The sequence below is a fragment of the Gracilinanus agilis genome, chromosome 4 (genome assembly GCF_016433145.1).
Source record: "Gracilinanus agilis isolate LMUSP501 chromosome 4, AgileGrace, whole genome shotgun sequence".
Taxonomy (NCBI): domain Eukaryota; kingdom Metazoa; phylum Chordata; class Mammalia; order Didelphimorphia; family Didelphidae; genus Gracilinanus; species Gracilinanus agilis.
In genome coordinates this window covers 82,172,372-82,189,659 of record NC_058133.1, presented here as the reverse complement: position 1 = coordinate 82,189,659, position 17,288 = coordinate 82,172,372, and the positions used below count along the sequence as shown (strand labels likewise).

The 17,288-nt window shown below is 35.6% G+C and overlaps 1 protein-coding gene across 2 annotated transcripts; it reads left to right on the top strand.

Annotated features, from left to right (window-relative positions):
* Window positions 1-1,260: 1,260 nt before the first annotated feature.
* LOC123245020 (small ubiquitin-related modifier 2-like) lies at window positions 1,261-1,548 on the top strand. Of its 2 annotated transcripts, XM_044673719.1 has the most exons (2): window positions 1,261-1,414; window positions 1,472-1,548. In XM_044673719.1, exons 1-2 carry the CDS (start codon window positions 1,261-1,263, stop codon window positions 1,546-1,548), a joined length of 231 nt encoding a protein of 76 aa, XP_044529654.1. The 2 variants fall into 2 exon arrangements, with proteins under 2 accessions (XP_044529654.1, XP_044529653.1); XM_044673718.1 differs by having other exon boundaries at window positions 1,261-1,548.
* Window positions 1,549-17,288: the final 15,740 nt, after the last annotated feature.

Genomic DNA, 17,288 nt, shown 5'->3' with positions numbered 1-17,288 from the left:
TCAATTCTAAGCAGAAGTAAAGAGTTCAAAAATAATAATAAAATAAAATGATTCCTCCTCACAGAAGAATGGGAAATGTTCCTGGCCCAGGGGAGATAATGCATGATGGAAGCAGTAGCCAGAATTGCCTACAGGCTTCCATGAATTAGTAGAGTCGAAATAACATTAGTTTTCACACCCAGTCAAAAGAGAAGCAAGAAAAAAAGATTTACACTTTAAAAAAGCTACTCTCTCTGCCCTCATTAACTTGATCACAAATTGAGTTAAAGGCTGGAGCTATTATTTTATATTAGTCAACATCTGCTAATGAATAATTAGTTCCTCCATAAAGTGGAAAGAGAACCTAAATTTGTGGTTAGAGGACTTGAGCTCAAATCCTGATTCTATTTCTTACTCTCTGTTGGTAATAATAATAGCTGGTATTTATATACTACTTTACTTATGACATCTCTTTTGAACCTCACAAAAACTCTGTGAATTAGGTACTACAGGTATTATTATGCTCGTTTTATAGGTGAGGAGACTGAGGCTCAAAAAGGTTAATCAACTTGCCCATGGTCGTACAATGTTAGTAAAGATATTTAAGTCCCATTATCTCTTGACCCTAAATCCAGTATTCTTTTCAGACTATCTCAGCCTCTCTGGGTCTCAGTTTCCTCACCTGTGAAGTAGAAGACTTTAATTGTGATCTCTGAGATCCCTTCCAACTCTAAAGCCTTTGAAAGTTCCATGATCCCCTCTTCTCCCATAGACCATTTTTTCTAGGAATGACTGAAACAAATGCTGCCAAGTCACCTCTGAAAGGAAATTCTTCCCCATAAACCTAAAGCATAAGATCCAAAATGGAAACTGCAATACACAGTGAACGTAGTCATCTCCAACCAAGGTAAACCAAAGTAAAGCAGGGGCTTCTAGAAAGAACAATTTTTAAACGAGTTTTAAAAACAGGAGATTTCCGTTTTGCCCAACTGGCCACAAGGTGGAGACCTGCGATAAAGATTGGTTTCATCACTTGAGCTCAGTTGGAATATAGGTCACTCCCAAGTCCTTTAGAAATTTGAGTTGTTCTTTTCTTGGTCCTCACCACCACTATCGCCATCACCATAGCCATCACCTTCCTTCTCATCCTCCCTTTTGCTCCTGCTCCTGCTCCTGCCGCTGCTGCCTCTCCCCACCCCCCCCCCACCCCCATTCCCTTGGAGCGGACCATTCTGGTGCCTCTTTTGTGTAGCGGCGGCTGAGGAGATTCCAGGACCCGCCATGGCCGACGAGAAGCCGAAGGAAGGCGTCAAGACAAAAAACAACGACCACATTAATTTGAAGGTGGCAGGGCAAGATGGTTCGGTGGTGCAGTTTAAGATTAAGAGACACACACCATTTAGTAAACTGATGAAAGCCTATTGTGAACGACAGGGTTTGTCGATGAGGCAGATCCGATTCCGATTCGATGGGCAGCCAATCAATGAAACAGATACACCTGCGCAGTTGGAAATGGAGGATGAAGATACAATTGATGTGTTCCAGCAACAGACGGGAGGCATTTACTAAAAGGAGAACCCGCAACTCTACTCCAGAACTGTGCTCCCAAGGAAAACAGTCCATTCACAATTAGAAAACCAAGATTTGGTTCCTCCACATCCCAACTACCGCAGTATATACTTTTCTCTCTAATTTGATTCCCTTCCCCCATTCCTTTATTGTACATGAAGTAACTGGTGTATGTGCACAGGCATAATGCCGTTGTTTTGTTTTTTTTTAACTAGATGGCCGATGGTGTGTTTTGATCAACATCATATGGAGATGGGGAGGGGAAAAACAAACTGCTTCTGTGAAAATAGCCCTTTATTCAATTTTTATCTTTATATTCCCGTAAGTTATTTTGCTCTCACTGTTTTAAAAAAAAACCCACAAAAAAAATCCCTGCATACCTTGTTTGATTGGATAATTTCAATGTTTTTCTTTTATCATTGTGAAACCAAGGCCAATTTTATAACTTATTTTGTATGTAGCTGTTACATGTAGGGCAATTCCTGTCTCTCTGTAGGGATAAATTATTATAAAGAAAATGAGCCTAGATAGTTTTCCCTTCAAGTCAAACATTTTGTTTTTTTTAAATAAACTTCTTGTTTAAAATTAAAAAAAAGAAATGTGAGTTGTTAACTTGCTGGAGGAAGTATTTATCAAAGTTAGGTGATAGCGTGCTGCCCATTGATTAACCATCATTCTGAGTTAGAGGGGCACATGCATGGTGAGTATGGGTAAGGGTTTTTTTTCCCAAAACCAGAAGCACAGAGTCTAAGTTCAGTGTTTCTGATGACTTTTTCTATTAATAATATTTTTTTAAAAAACCCTTTACCTTCCATCTTAGAACCAATACTGTATTGGTTCTAAGGCAGAAGAGCTGTAAGGCCACTAGGCAAAGGGGGTTAAGTGACTTGCCCAGGGTCACACAGCTAGAAAGTGACTCAGGCCATATTTGAACCCAGGACCTCCCATCTGGCTCTCAATCCACTGAGCCACCCAGCTGTCCCCCTTCCACTAATAAACTAAAAACACACAGACATATAGCAATTGTACTGATAGAACATTGAACCTGAACTATGGGAAAATAGCAGTATTGTGAAAGTTACCTGACCCATAAATTGACAACAAAATCTTATGCCATTGCTTCCATTATTTAGCCATTTTTCATATCTACTTATGAACAATTGACTTGGACTCAGAATCACAGAATCTGAGCTTTGAAAGGAACTTTAGCAGCCATGTAGTCTAACCATACGTAAAAGGAATCTCCCTTATAATATGGTCTGTGACTGGCAAGCTAACTTCTCTTCAAAGATCAGCTAGGAATGAAGAGCCCGCCACCTCTCCAGGAAGTTTTTATTATTTATTTTTTACCACACCAAAAAGAAGTCTTTTTGATATCAAGCCTAAATTATTGTTTTTGCAACTTCTACCCATTGCTCCTGGTTAAACACTTTGGGCCAAAATAGAACAAGTATAATCCCACTTTCACATGGCAGCTCTCTGAACACTTGAAGAGATCTGTTGTTATCCCTTAAATATCCAGGCTAAACATTCCCAGTCTCTTCAACTGATTCTTATATGTCAAAAATTCAAGACCTTTTACCATCTTTATCAATATACTCTGTTAGTGCCCTTAAAGCAAAATTCAGTTTTCCACATGAGGATTGAAGAAGGTAAAAAAAATTATAATAACTTCCTATACCTAGGAGTTGTGCCCCTCTTAATAAGACCCAAGATCCAGGTGGTCTGGACAAAAATGACTTCAGTTAATTCCTTCTTTGACCTTAAGTCAAAAATTCTCTGTCATGTTTCCTTCTTCTGGTCCCTAGATTTCCTCACAGGTATACTTCTTAATATATGCTGCTACCCTTCCCCGTCTTACCTTTACTAAATTAAGGTATATCTATCCAGAGCAATAGTTCAAATCAAAAATTAGATTATTAAGTGCCTCCTATGAGCCAGACACTATGCTAAGTACAATGAATTACAAATAGAAAGCAAAACAAACAAAACAAAAAGGGGCTTATAATTTAATGGATGAATCATAATAGCAAGCATTTATATAGCACCTACTATATGCCAGGAGCTTTACAAATATTACCTTATTTTGATCCTCCTGACAACCCTGGGAGGTAGGGGCGATTATCACAGGACTGATTACTGGGTTTCATTTTACAGGGTCTCAATAAGGTCTCCAAGGTCAAATTTGTCCTTTTATATCAGAACTTGTGGATCTTCTTGATTATTGCCTAAATTTGGATATTGATGTGTAGACATTTTAGGGCATTTGTTAGATTTTGTCTCCTATAAATTACTGGATGTGTCTGTTGCTCTTCTTCCTTATTTTGGATTATTCTTTATGATATTTAATTTAAGAGAAGTTGTTGTCACTACCGTTAGGCTAGTTTTTCTTTTTAATGTATTGAACATTCTTCAGGACTTGTTTGGCTTAGGGTACTAAAGACTCTGGCTTTAGGTATAACTTTCTGGTTGATTGATCACAAAACAACCATAAGGAGCTCAAGTTTTGGGTGATTGTTTAGGAGGAAAATGATGAGCAATTTAGGCAAGGTGGTTTCATTCAGCTGAACCAACTTGAGTGTCTTCAATGTATTTCTTTATTGAATATACTTCTGCTGTGGCTATGCAAATTGCCTTTTGTCAAGTGCTGAATGACTTCCCAGTGTCTCTTTTGTTCCAACATCAAACCTAAAATCCCAGGGACTTATCCAAGTCTTGTCCAGTCCAGAACACAAGTTTTCAAAGTACTTTACATAAGTTATTTCATTTGTTATCATCACAATAACTCTGTGAGTTAGGTACTCTTGTAATCATCTCTATTTTATAGAGAGGAATTTGATGTTAAAAAAAATTTGAGGAACTTGCCAAGATTGTACAGTAAGTGTCTGGGACATGGTTCAAACTCAGGTCTTCCTGATTCCAAATGTCAACGTTCTATCAACTGTGCCACCTAGTTACCTCACATACATATTATACATAAACAGTCTTCTCTTTCCCCATATCCTTTTCATTTGAAAACCTTTTCAATTAGACTTTTAAGATACCTGGGAAATATATTATCACAAGTCTTTGTTAGACAAGAAATCTGTCAATGCCGTATTGTAATTGGGAAACCAAGAATCCACACCCCATTCTCAAAGGTTCCCTATGACAAGGGGTGGAGGAAGACAGCTCCTGGCTTACCAAATTAATTTTTCCCCTCTCTATCCCTTGCCACCAGTGAGTAAAATTCAAATGGTGCCTCCTTGTTTTTCACTTTCTTGCTCAGTGCTTACTATGCATTGGCAATATTTTCCCCTTCTCTATCCCTTGCCACCAGTGAGCAAAAATTCAAATGGTGCCTCTTTGTTCTTTGCTTTCTTGCCTAGGACTTATTATGCATTGGCAATATTTTTCCTGGAAGTTATCATTTGAGCCCATATAAATCCTCACAAGTGATGTGGAATGAAGAAGGGAGGTGGTTGTCATCTGCTTTGATAAATCTTGGAAGATTCGACATTATATTTTGGATACATGCCCTGGAAAGGCCGGACACCTCTCTATTACTATTATCAGAGGCTGACAGATGCCTTAGTACTTCTGAGCACGGAATTACTTGCTACTACTATTCTTATCTTTCTCTGCTCCTTGATGTTCTATTTCCCTGGTTGATTTTGTGGCTCTATCTTATTATTCTTTGGGAAGGGAGTCAGGGATAAGCAGCATCTTCCTTTTGAGAGCATCCAAATCTGTTCTCTTTAAAAGAGACAGTATTTGTTTAATGCTTACCACAGTACTTGTCACATAGTAGTTGTTTGATAAATGCCTGTTCCCTTCCCCAGCCCCTTTCAAGAAGAGCCTTAAATCTTATTTTAAGTAATCTCTGTAAAACTGTCCTTTGGTTTCCTTTTTTCTCTATATAACATTATTTCATTCAGTTCTTCCCTCCTCAATTTCAAATGTTTTTCTCTTCCATAGAAATCTGTGTCATATGCTTAAGGATTAAATTTAACAACCCAGAATGTTCTTTTGGTCTGTTGACCTCCAGGTGAAAAATCAGTCTACATTTGAACCACAGCTCCTGGTCACTTGCCTGAGGCAGTAATACAAACATCACACACATCACAAGTAAATGCACAATTTCCCACCTGAAGTCATTCTCCAAACTGATTTAGAATTTCAGACTTGTTTATTGAAACTATTTGTAGATGTTTAAACTTCAACCCTATGCACCTGGTTAAAATATTTTAAAGACAATTTCTCTTAAATTCCTTTCCTTTGACTCAATAACTCCATAGCCACAATCATCATACCCAACCCCCCTTTTTAGCCTTATACCAGTTTCCTGTGTATTTCAAAATCTCTCTTCCAGTGTCATCATTCAACTGAAACTTCCCTCTCCAAAGTTAGCATTGATCTAATGGTCAAATATGATGACATCTGCTCAATCTTGATCATTGCAATATTTGACATCATTGATCCCCTTACTCTCTCAACTTTCATATTTGGTTAAACCAGTATGTATGTAATCATAGCCTGTGACAATATGCTGACCAAATGATGCCAGACAGGGTGACTTCAATTTTTTTCCTTTCAGTCATCCGGTTGTTCTCATTTTCCCAGGAATTTTAGTTTTAGGATTTTACTTAGTGTTTTTATAAGTCATGTTTCAGTGAGTTTCTCTTGGCATTATTGCTATACCCCCTCCCTTACCCTTACCAATTAGAATGAATTAACTTTCCAAAGAACACTGATTCCTAAGGGATCATCTTCCTTGTAGACTAAGGATGTCAGTCAGAGATGGCCAAAGGCAATTTGATCTAGCCATCTAAGATTGCTTATATTTGAATGTTCCTTCTTTCCTTCTTTTCCACTTTTTCATTTTATTTATTTTAATCTTTTCTTTTTTCTTTTTTCTCTTTTTTATTTTCTTTCATCTCTTCCTTACTAAATCAAAATTTGCCTGCTTGTCTTTTTAAAATGTTATTATTGTCTTTTTAAAATATTTTATTTTCCCCATTATAAGTAATAATTTTCAACATACATTTTCTGAAATCATAAAATCTAAATTGTCTCCCTCCCTCTCTTCCCTTCCTGTTCCTAGTGATGGTATGTAATTTGATCTGGTTTATACATCTATTATAATGCAAAACTTATTTCCATATTGGTCATTGTTGTAAGAGAATACTCATATAAAACCAAAACCCCAAAATAAATGTGAAAAGTGAAAAATTGTATGCTTTGATCTGCATTGCTACACTGACAATTCTTTCACTTGAGGTATATAACATTCTTTGTCATAGGTCCTTTTGAATTGTCCCAGATCGTTTTATTGATGAAAGGAGCTAAATCTTTCAGAGTTGATAATTGTTCAATATCGCTATTACTATAGAGTTTTCTTCTGTTTCTGCTTATTTCACTCTGTATCGGTTAATGCAGATCTTTCCAGTTGTTTTTTTTTTTTTCTGAAATCGTCCTGATCATCATTTCTTATAACACAATAATTTACCATCACTGTCATATTTATTTAGCCCAGGGATCGACAACCTTTTTGGCCATGAGAGCCATAAACGCCACATTTTTAAAAATGTAATTTCGTGAGAGCTGTACAGTGCTCACAGTGCCGCTCCTGTAACAGCGCCTGGAAAAAAAATGGACTTTATGGCTCCTGCAGAAAGCATACGTTGCCGACCCCTGGTTTAGCCATCCCCCAATTGATGGACATCCCTTCAATTTCTAATTATTGGCCACCACAAAAAGAGCAGCTGAAATATTTCTATATCAGTGATTCCAATTGTCCCAGTTTGAAATAAGTACCCTGTAAGTATGAGATAAAATAGTGACAATCAGAACAAATTTTAATATCAGATGTTCAATAGAAAGTCACTATTGTTGCATTTTGATTTTAATATTTGTACATAAACACTGATTTTTTTGAGTATTATTTTGTATTTGTTGTACTTTAATACTTGGTGTACAGCTCCAGAAATGAAGTCTAGAAATCTCAAAAAATAAAATAAAATAAAATATTTTGTACAAGTAGATCATTTCTTCCCCCCCCCCCCCCATTTTATCTCTTTGAGATAAATCTTTCAGTGATATTAAAAGATCAAAGGGGTATGCACAGTTATATAGCCCTTTGGTCATAGTTCCAAATTGCCTCCAGAATGGTTAAATCAATTTACAACTCCACCAATAATGCATTAGTGACCCAATTTTGCCACATTCCCACCAACATTTATCATTTTCTTTTCTGTCATAACTGGCCAATTGGATTGGTAAAGTAATACCTCAGAGTTTTAATTTGCATTTCTCTAATCAATAGCAATTTAGAATATTTTATATAATTATTGATAGTTTTGATTTCTTCATTTAAAACTGCTTGTTCATATCATTTGGGAAATGGCTTATAAATTTGACTTAATTCTTTATGTATTTGAAAATTAGAACTTTATGAGAGAAATTTGCTGTAAAATTTCCACTCCAGGTTGTTGTTTCCTTTCTAATCTTGGTTACATTGGTTTTGTTTGCACAAAACCTTTTTAATTTAATAAAATAAAAATTGTTCATTTTTTATCTCATAATATTTTTATCTCTTGTTTGGTGCAAGTTTCAGTCCTTCCAAGGTGGTATGATGGCCTTTGGGCTGGGACCTCTGAAGACCACCTCCCACTGCTGATTCACCCCTCTTTCCCAAGGTTTGCTGATGGCTTGCAGGTCTCAGGGCATTGTGAACCACCTTATGCTGAGGTTTAGGGCTTCACCTCCTCCCCTTGTGCTAGTTTGTACCAGCTGGATGCACTGCAGATTGCCTTGCTTTAGAGCTTGGGGACTCGCCTCAGGCTTGACTAGGATTTAGAACTTTAAGGGCTGGTTTTAGGTGCTCTGCTGTTGGCTTAGGCAAAATCTCAGGGTCTCAAAGTTGTCTTGGACTCAGGTTTAGAACATGGAGAGGTAGGATGGGAGGACTTACTTAGATTATTCTCACGAAACTCCAACTCCAAAGATCCTTTGTCCTTGTAGCCCAGGATCCTGACTTTTCAGGGTTTCCCTGCCAGGCTGGTTGCACTATCTACCCTGGAATCCTGCCTCTGAGATCCCTATGATTTCTAAGGTCCAAGGACTCTACCCCCTGTACATAGCACTAAAAAAAAAGACAGATGAAACAAAATCCAAATTTTAAGTCTATTTCTCAGGACTCCAGAGCCTAAGGGATGGAGGAGGTGGCCATTTCCCCATCTTGCTTAATATGTGGTATCCACGTGTGAATGAGATCTTCATCCTTGGGTACCACTGGAAATAGACAAGGATGGTGCCTTCACTTAAGTAGATTGAAAGACACAGTCAGGTGTGGCTATGTAGTTTATAGAGACTTCTTTCACCACATAGTATGAGAACATAGGATGGCTTCTAGAAGCAGGTAGTTCCCAGGTGTTTCTCACATTTTTTACCCCAGCTTAGATCATCTGGAATGTGCCAACTGTCACTTTACAACAATAGTGATTTCTCCTTAAATTAACCTCCTCCCAACATTGAACCCTTCTATTTATAAAAGAAGACTTTTAAGCAAAGGTAATTTGACCTCCAGTCTGACAATGTGCATCAAATTCTATTCATTGTCCTTTCCTCTCCAATGAAAGGAAGGATGTTAGGGGGCAGATAGGTGGCTAAGTGGGTTGAGAGTCAAGTCTAGAGACTTGAAAGGTCCCAAATTCAAATCTGGCCTCAGACACTTCCTACCTGTGTGACCCTGGGCAAGTCACTTAACCCTCATTGCTGAACCCTTACCACTCCTGCCTTAGAACCAATACATTGTATTGATTCTAAGAGAGAAGGCAAAGGTTAAAAACAAAACAAAACAAAACAAAACAGGAAGGAAGGAAGGAGATTCATTTCCTTATCAGTTCTCCCTATGCAAAACTGTAGAATAAAAATCTCAGAGCTTTTGAACAAAATGAAAGTAGGCAGACAATACTCCAAAATATCAATGGCATAAAAAGATAGGAATCTAAGGGGGGAAGTAGCACATCTTTATACATGTTAAATAGTTAAGAAAGAAATACTTGATTAAATAGGGGCCACATCTGAGGTCTTTGTCTAAAGTGCTACCTTCATGGGGGGCTGTACAAATAAATAAAATTCCAGGAGTAGGGGAGATGAAACTATTTGGGCGTGAGGGTGGGGGCAAGGGCTGTTTGGATCAGCCCTTCTCCTCTCATAACTCCCATTGCACCAAAATATATCAAGAACATGGTACTTTACCCTGAAAATGGGGTGGCATTTGCTAGTGTAAGTTAGATTTTGAAGGCTTATAACTTGAGTTATTGTAAAGTGGTGCAATTTCTGTATTGTCAATGTTTCTCAAAAAGCAATCTCAAAATTCACGTTATGCTTAAAATGTTCTCTAACATATCAATCATGTTGGAACAAATTCACATTTTTAAAATACACATTAAAGGAGAACTACCAGTACCTGGACTGCTTATCACAATTCATCAGTTTGATGGCTCTGTAGTGTTATCATTTACATTATTATAGGAGTTATATTTATTATTCTCTTGGTTCTTCCTTCTTCCTTCTACATCACATCATAAGGCCTTTGCATGTTTCTCTGAATTCCTCATGTCTATCAAGTTGAACAGAATAGACATAACCAAGCACTACAATTTGTTCAGCCATTCTTCAATTGATGGGCACCCATTGTGTTCAATGATCTTTAAAAGAACAATGGATAGTGGTTCAGCACATTTTATAGTTCTTTCAATTCCCTGAAATATAGTTTATTTGAGTCTGGTGACCTGAATTCATCAAGGGCAGCTAGTTACTATTGTTTCGTCATTTATATTGGGTTTTACTCCACATTCAACATTTTTGCTTTGCTCACTAAAGACAAAAGATCATTTATTTTCAGCAGATGTTAGCTGCTTGAATAAAGAGGCTGTTTAGGGTAATTTGGGGAGGGGAGAAAATCTTTGTTTCCCCAACACCAAAATACCTATAAACATTATTTTAATTAATCCAATTCCCCACTTTCCAAGAGGTTGAAACAAGGAACTCAGTTGAATAAACTATGAATCAGTCTTGTCTAATTTCCAGAAACTGGAGAATGAATTTGAAAGAAGATCAAATTTGAAGACTCAGAGATCCACTCCAAGCTACTCTAGCCATTCCTAAATATAGGTAAAGATTGAATTTATCTATGAATCAGGTTTTATGTTTCCCCAAAGACTTAGTTTACTAAAAATAGGATGACTCCTTAAACACCTGCAATCACCTTTCAATCATCCAGGTGTCTGTGACTGCGGATATTCTTCTGTTTCCAAGCGTTTGTAAACTCACATATCATCCTCCCAAAATCTATATAAGCACCTTGTATTCTGTAGTTCAGTGGAAGTCCCAGGACTGAAGTTCTGTGCACCTTCCTAGATCAATCTAGTTACCTCAATTCAAGACCTTATTATTACAACTTTTGTAATTCTGTGATATTTAGGTTGACTTTCCTTAAACATAGAAATTGTTTATTAACTATATGCTGAATTACATGGAATTTTCCTTTTGCAGAATAAACAGAAGCGAAGAAGGATTTAAGTAGATGACTTCCCAGAGGATGCGTTCAATACTTTAGAGACTTTCTTCATGGTTTTTCAGTATCATTTCATACCTCAGGAGTAGCTAGTATTCCTCTTGTTCTATCTTATAATCTTTGACTAAAATTATAGCTACAGTTTTATTTACTTTTTATATTGAGGTGGCAAATGGAAGGACAATACAGAAACCATAATGGCAACAAGCAATTAGTCACTCAACCATAACTTAAATGAAATTCCATCTCATTTTTGATTGATATAGTTTGATATATCCTGAGAGTTTTCCTGTTCATTTTAGTATAAATGAATTAATACGTATAAATTCTTCTATACCAGTTATTTATACATATATATGTATATATATATTTATCTTCCATTTTCAAATTAACTGGTCTATTTATTTTTGTATTACATTTTTTCTATTTCCATATATCTTAATTTACTTTCAAACCATGTAAACCCACCCAAGAATTTACTCCTAGCTTTCTCTTATGAAGGATTAATTTTCTGTAGCTTTTCCCCCCTAAATTCCACTACTAAAACTACCATTCCAAATAAATAAACAAATAAATAGAGAAATGAGTGAATAGATTAAAATTTGAAAAATATAAGTGCTTTGGAAATCTACACATAAGTAAATCTAAAATACAGTCGTTAGCAATACAACATAAGAACACCAAGTATTGTTTGGGGTTAAGTTTTTATTTTTTTTCTTCTTCCAAATGACAAAAAAAAAAAAAAACCCAGAATGATCTTGGCTGCCTATATTGTGAGTGGTAACTGAAATTCAATCTTTTTTTCCTTAGATGAACATCAAAGTTTGGGATGCTGGTCTGCATTTGAGAAACCTTTGATCTTGTGCACCTTGATTTGGAATCAGCTTGGAAATCTCAGAAGAATGTGCTGACAGTTCCGCAAGCTTTCTGGCCTCAGCCGGGCTAGACATACCAAGCAAACAACCTGCTACCTTGGAAGTTTAGAAATCCCACTTCCTGTCCAGGACCACAGCAGAAGGGTTGGGAAAACATAAAAACGTGAAACAGTTTAATGATCTTTTAAAAACCATCCAATACTTGTGTTAAGGTTCATTCAGGTTAGTTACTTTAGGAGGATAAAGCGATGTCAGTTGGTTAATAAATATTTATTAAGTGACCCCTTCATGTGCCAGGAACTTTACTAAGTGCTGGGGATACAAAGAAAAGCAAATGGCAGTCCCCATTTTTGAGGAGTTCACAGCCTCATGTGGTTACAGCCAGGGATTCATGATGGGTAAATGCTTATTATTAGAAATATCTAGAGACAGCAAATTCTTTCAGGGATTTAGAGATTGCATGGGATTACACAATTTCAGAAAGATCTGAAAATCTTACCATCAATGTAGGACAATTTTACTCAGAAGAAGTAACATCCCAAAGGAGTACCCTATGAAATGGAGGAAGTGTTTGGTTGATGGTCAACTTTAGAGTGGTTTGATAGGACAAATAAGCCAACACAAAGCTCCCCAATCCACCACTACTAAAAGTAATTTTTTCTCAGGCAGCAAGGTAGTACAATACATAAAGTGTTGGACCTGAAGTCAAGAAGATCTGGGTTTAAATCATTCCTCATTCAATTACTAACTGTGTGACCCTGTTTTGGTCATTTAACTTCTATCTGCCTCAGTTTCCTCATCTATAAAATAGAGGGTAATACTAGCACTTACCTCTCAGGCTTCTTGTGTAGTTAAATTATATAATTTTTGAACAATGTTTTACAAACTTTAAATTGCCACATAAATGCTAATTAAATCTAATCAAATTATATGCACTTATATGTAATTATATTATTTTATAGCTAATATAATTATATTATAACTTTAATTATAATAATAATGATGATGATGATTAAAACTTAACAAAAGCACTGTGTCCAACATGCCAGTTTTATTGTAAGTATCAACTATGGGCCAGGCACTGTGCAAGACATTCGGATAGAAAGAAAGACAAAAGACAATCTCAAGGAGCTCCCAGTCTATCCACAGCCTGACCAAAGAATTGTCCTTTGAAACTGCTTCAATATCTTTTCATATTTCAATGCTCTCAAGATCAACCTTTGAATAAACTGTGAAGAAACTGAAGTTTATTTTTGCAGCTTTCTAATCACTCGGTCTACTTATCCACAACTGTACTATGGTTGGCTGAGTTCTACTACTTCCTTTCTAAGATGGAAACCAGGAATGCAGAGTCATAAACATGAACTCTTGCCATGTGAGGAAAAACCTGATCTCCTTTCTCCATTAAAAGCCACAGCAGAAAACCAAGGACCTCACTTCCATTTCTGCCTAAAAAAAGAAATTGCAGAAGGGTCTTCCTGGTAGCTCTCCATTCTTATCTGCTGATGTGGCCTCTTGGAGCTATTTAGTAAGAAGATTCTTACCTTCCCACCCCTATGGGTTAGTTCTTCTCAGAACCTCCATTTTAAGGTGGCATCATTCTTCTCTGGCTCTTTTCCTGACTCTTTGGACTTTGTCTACCAGGTCTCCAGATTTGAGCCCTCTTTGCCCATGTTTCTAGCTTCCTTTAATGCTTCGCTTTCTCCCATCAGAGTGTAATCTTGAGAGCTAAGATTGTTTTTTTTTTCTGTTTGTATTGGTGGTCCTTGTATTTGGAGCCATACTATCTAGCACAGTAAATACTTAATAAATGCTTATTAATTTGACTGGATTGAAAGAGAGGAGATGTGAGTTGTTTTTTTCCTTAAGCACAACATTTCTATACTTATTTCATGGGTGACTTGTTTCCCAATACTTTTAAGTCAGCACCTTCCCATTAGGTACTAAGTTTACTATGTACCACATATAGAAAATAAAGTTAGTCTTAGGAGTAATAATCTGTGCCAAACTCAGAAAAAGAATCACATGCTCTGTTGATGAAGAGGGCAGCTGAAATGGTAATGAATTCTATTGTAAGAACATCTCCAAAATCTTGCCAGAAGCTATATGTCAATCTCAAAATTATTTTCATTTCTGAAGCAAAATGGCTTCCAAAAATGCAAGCATAAGCATACATATTAAGTAAGTCTCAAAGCCAAATATAGTAACCTTTGAAACAACCTCTGCAAGGTACTAATCAGAGTCTATCCTTGATGTCACATTTATATGTAATTGAAGGATTAAAATGAATTTGAAAAAATGAAAATCTCTAGATTCTATTTCAATGACAAGTCATTGCAGAAAACAATCCAGAAATGAAGCCAAAAAGCAAGAAAACAAAAAAAAAAATCTTTGTTGCTGTAGGAATGGACAAATTTTTACCTTGCATAGAATAAGCTGATTTCATATGTTAATTCTTTCTGTCTGAATTCTCCAATTGATTGGCATAACTTGTGATGCTTCTGCTCTTAGTCTCTAAGTTTGACATCTTCTCCATGGAGAGAAAGTGTGTTTCTGGCAGCTGAACTCTAGTTGTGAGGTTCACACTCAGAGTTCTCTATATTTCAAGTTTCTAGAACTCTAAGTTTAGTGCTAAGGCCATCTGCTCTTCTAAGCATTTGAGAAGGATGCTTTCTTTTCAACAGTTAAAAAAGAGTTTTAAAATGTTTTTCATATATATATAATATCTAAGCACATTTGAATGTGATTTATTTATGTATTATAATTTATATTATACATTTATTATATCATTACATATTTATTTTATGTTATATATAAATTGCATAACTTAAAATTATATATAGTCTTTTGCATAATATTGGAGAGAAAGTTGAAAGTGTCTTTAAAAACAGGAAATTATCTTTGAGGTTGTCAATCACAGAAAAATGTTACTTATATCTATTTTAACAGGTATATTTTCTTCTTCAAAGTTATAATATTTCTAAATAGACTCATATAAACACAAATTCATTGTAAATGAAGATAATATAGAAGCAGTAGGAGTTTTTTACATCTCCAAGTCACAAAAAAAAGAATCATGGTTTATTATTTTTAGAAAGCAAAATAAGAATATAAAGGAATTATTTTAATTCACTGATTCAATTCACAATTTTAAGTACCTATTATTCAAAAGGCATTATATTAGACACTAGCAAGATTTAAAAATGCATAATTTCTTCCCTATAAAGAGTTTAAATCCTACTAGAGTAGATATGATGAATACACAAATAATTCATAGCTTATGTTGACCAAAAAAGTTCTGAAATGAAGGAAAGGTTCAGATTCCTTGTCTTAGCTAGACTTCCCTGTTTTACTCGAAAAGGGAGTAGAGGAGTATTGTAGAAATTTGAGGTTTGTGGTAGCTGGGTAACTGGAGTACTCATGAAGAAGCAGCTAAAATCTCACCTGTGAGAATTCTTTCCTTGTCTCCCTTAATGCTTTCCTCTGAAATTACCTCCAATTAATGTTTTATGGATCTTGTTTGTACTTGGTTTTTCACATGTTGTCTTCTTTATTATATTATGAACTCTTCAAGTCTAAGGAATATTTTCAAAACTTTAAAAAACACTCACATACAAAAACAAACACACACACAATGATTGTATTGTTTATTCTGATTAAATACATTAGCTACACACTAAGGGAGAGCACTGTGACAGTAATGCCATGCCACTATATTCACCTATTCCCCTCCCACTCTTATAGTTTTTGCCTTTCCTGATGTGCTAACACAGTTCTGATATGACTTAGGAAATCATTAGTCATACACTGAGCTTTCTATATACACAGATAATAGTGACCATCTTTAGTGCATCTATGGATAATAACAAAAAGGAACAATATTATATAGACTTCTGAGTTGTAAGGTAGTTTCACTTGATGGGAAGTTTATTATTCTTTTACATATCAACTGAAGGACCAGGAAGAACCAATTATTCTGCCATCTTGAAGATCATCTCTTCACAAGAATGTTGAGGGGGATAAACAGGGTTAATGTTCCTGTGGGAATGATTTTGCTCTTCAACACTATCATAGGTACATTATTTTGAAAAGAGTTTAATAAATATGTAGCACAATCTAGTATGAAACAGTATTCCTGTTTTGTTTTCCCTCTCCCCTTGAATTTCATTATGTTTTTTGGTAGAATACAAAAGGCAAAAACTAAAATCACACTTTTTTCCCCTCTATTTTTCTTTCATCACTGAGTTTTACTGAACAATGCATGGGCCATTTCTAGCATAGGTTTTCTGCTTGGTAATTACTGCTGGGGAGGAGTTTTGAAAAATGTTCTCTAAGTGAATTGAAACAGATTCATTAATTCATTCATTTACTTAGTTAATTCAGATTATTCAGAGGACGGATAAATACTAAAGAAGAATCTTAAATTCTTTTGTCACTTAATATGAAGTTGAGACTCCTTGGAAAAGATTGTGATGTTGAGAAAGACTGCAGGCAAAAAAAGAAAGAGATAGTAGAGGAAGAGACAGGAACAGCAAACTAAGGGAGAGGGTCAAATCCAGCCTTTGGCCTGTTTTTGTAGGACTTGTAAACTAAGAATGTTAATTTATACATTTTTAACAAAAATGTAAACAGTAAAATGTCTTATGATGTAAAATTATTTGAATTAATGATAGAGCCACCAAGACACATAATAAGAGATTTTTCCAAAGTTTGAAGGTAAGTCAACAACATATCTATGTTTCTTTACTGAATAGTGGAATCAAAAAATAGGTTCAAGTTCCCACTGCATATCCCCTCATATTATTGTGACTTACCATGTTTTCCTAATAATATGGTTTTTTTCCTCTGTAAGCCTAGGCACCAATAACCATCAGGGAAAAAATGTATATGCTCATAAATTAATGCTTTTTAATGTCCAGTGGAATGTAGGTTATTTTCTTATCAAATTCAATAGCAAAGCTTTGTATTTATTATGCAATGGCATTCTAGCTATGCTAAAAAGAATATAATATAAATCAATCATACCAGACTAAGCCCTCATCACAATATTCCCAACTCATAGGAAACCAGCCATCAGAAATTAGAAAAATTAGAAAATGTAAACCAGAATATTTCATCACAGCATAATTTCCTTGTGGAGATCTCTTTATCATCTCTGATAATCTGATGACAGTTTAGTTGATAAGGAAATAAGGACAGGACAAGGGAAATGTCTTTTACTTCATGCTTCCAGCTCTGGCTCCAGGAGCATGCAGTTTATTTTATATATATATATATATATATATATATATATATATATATAT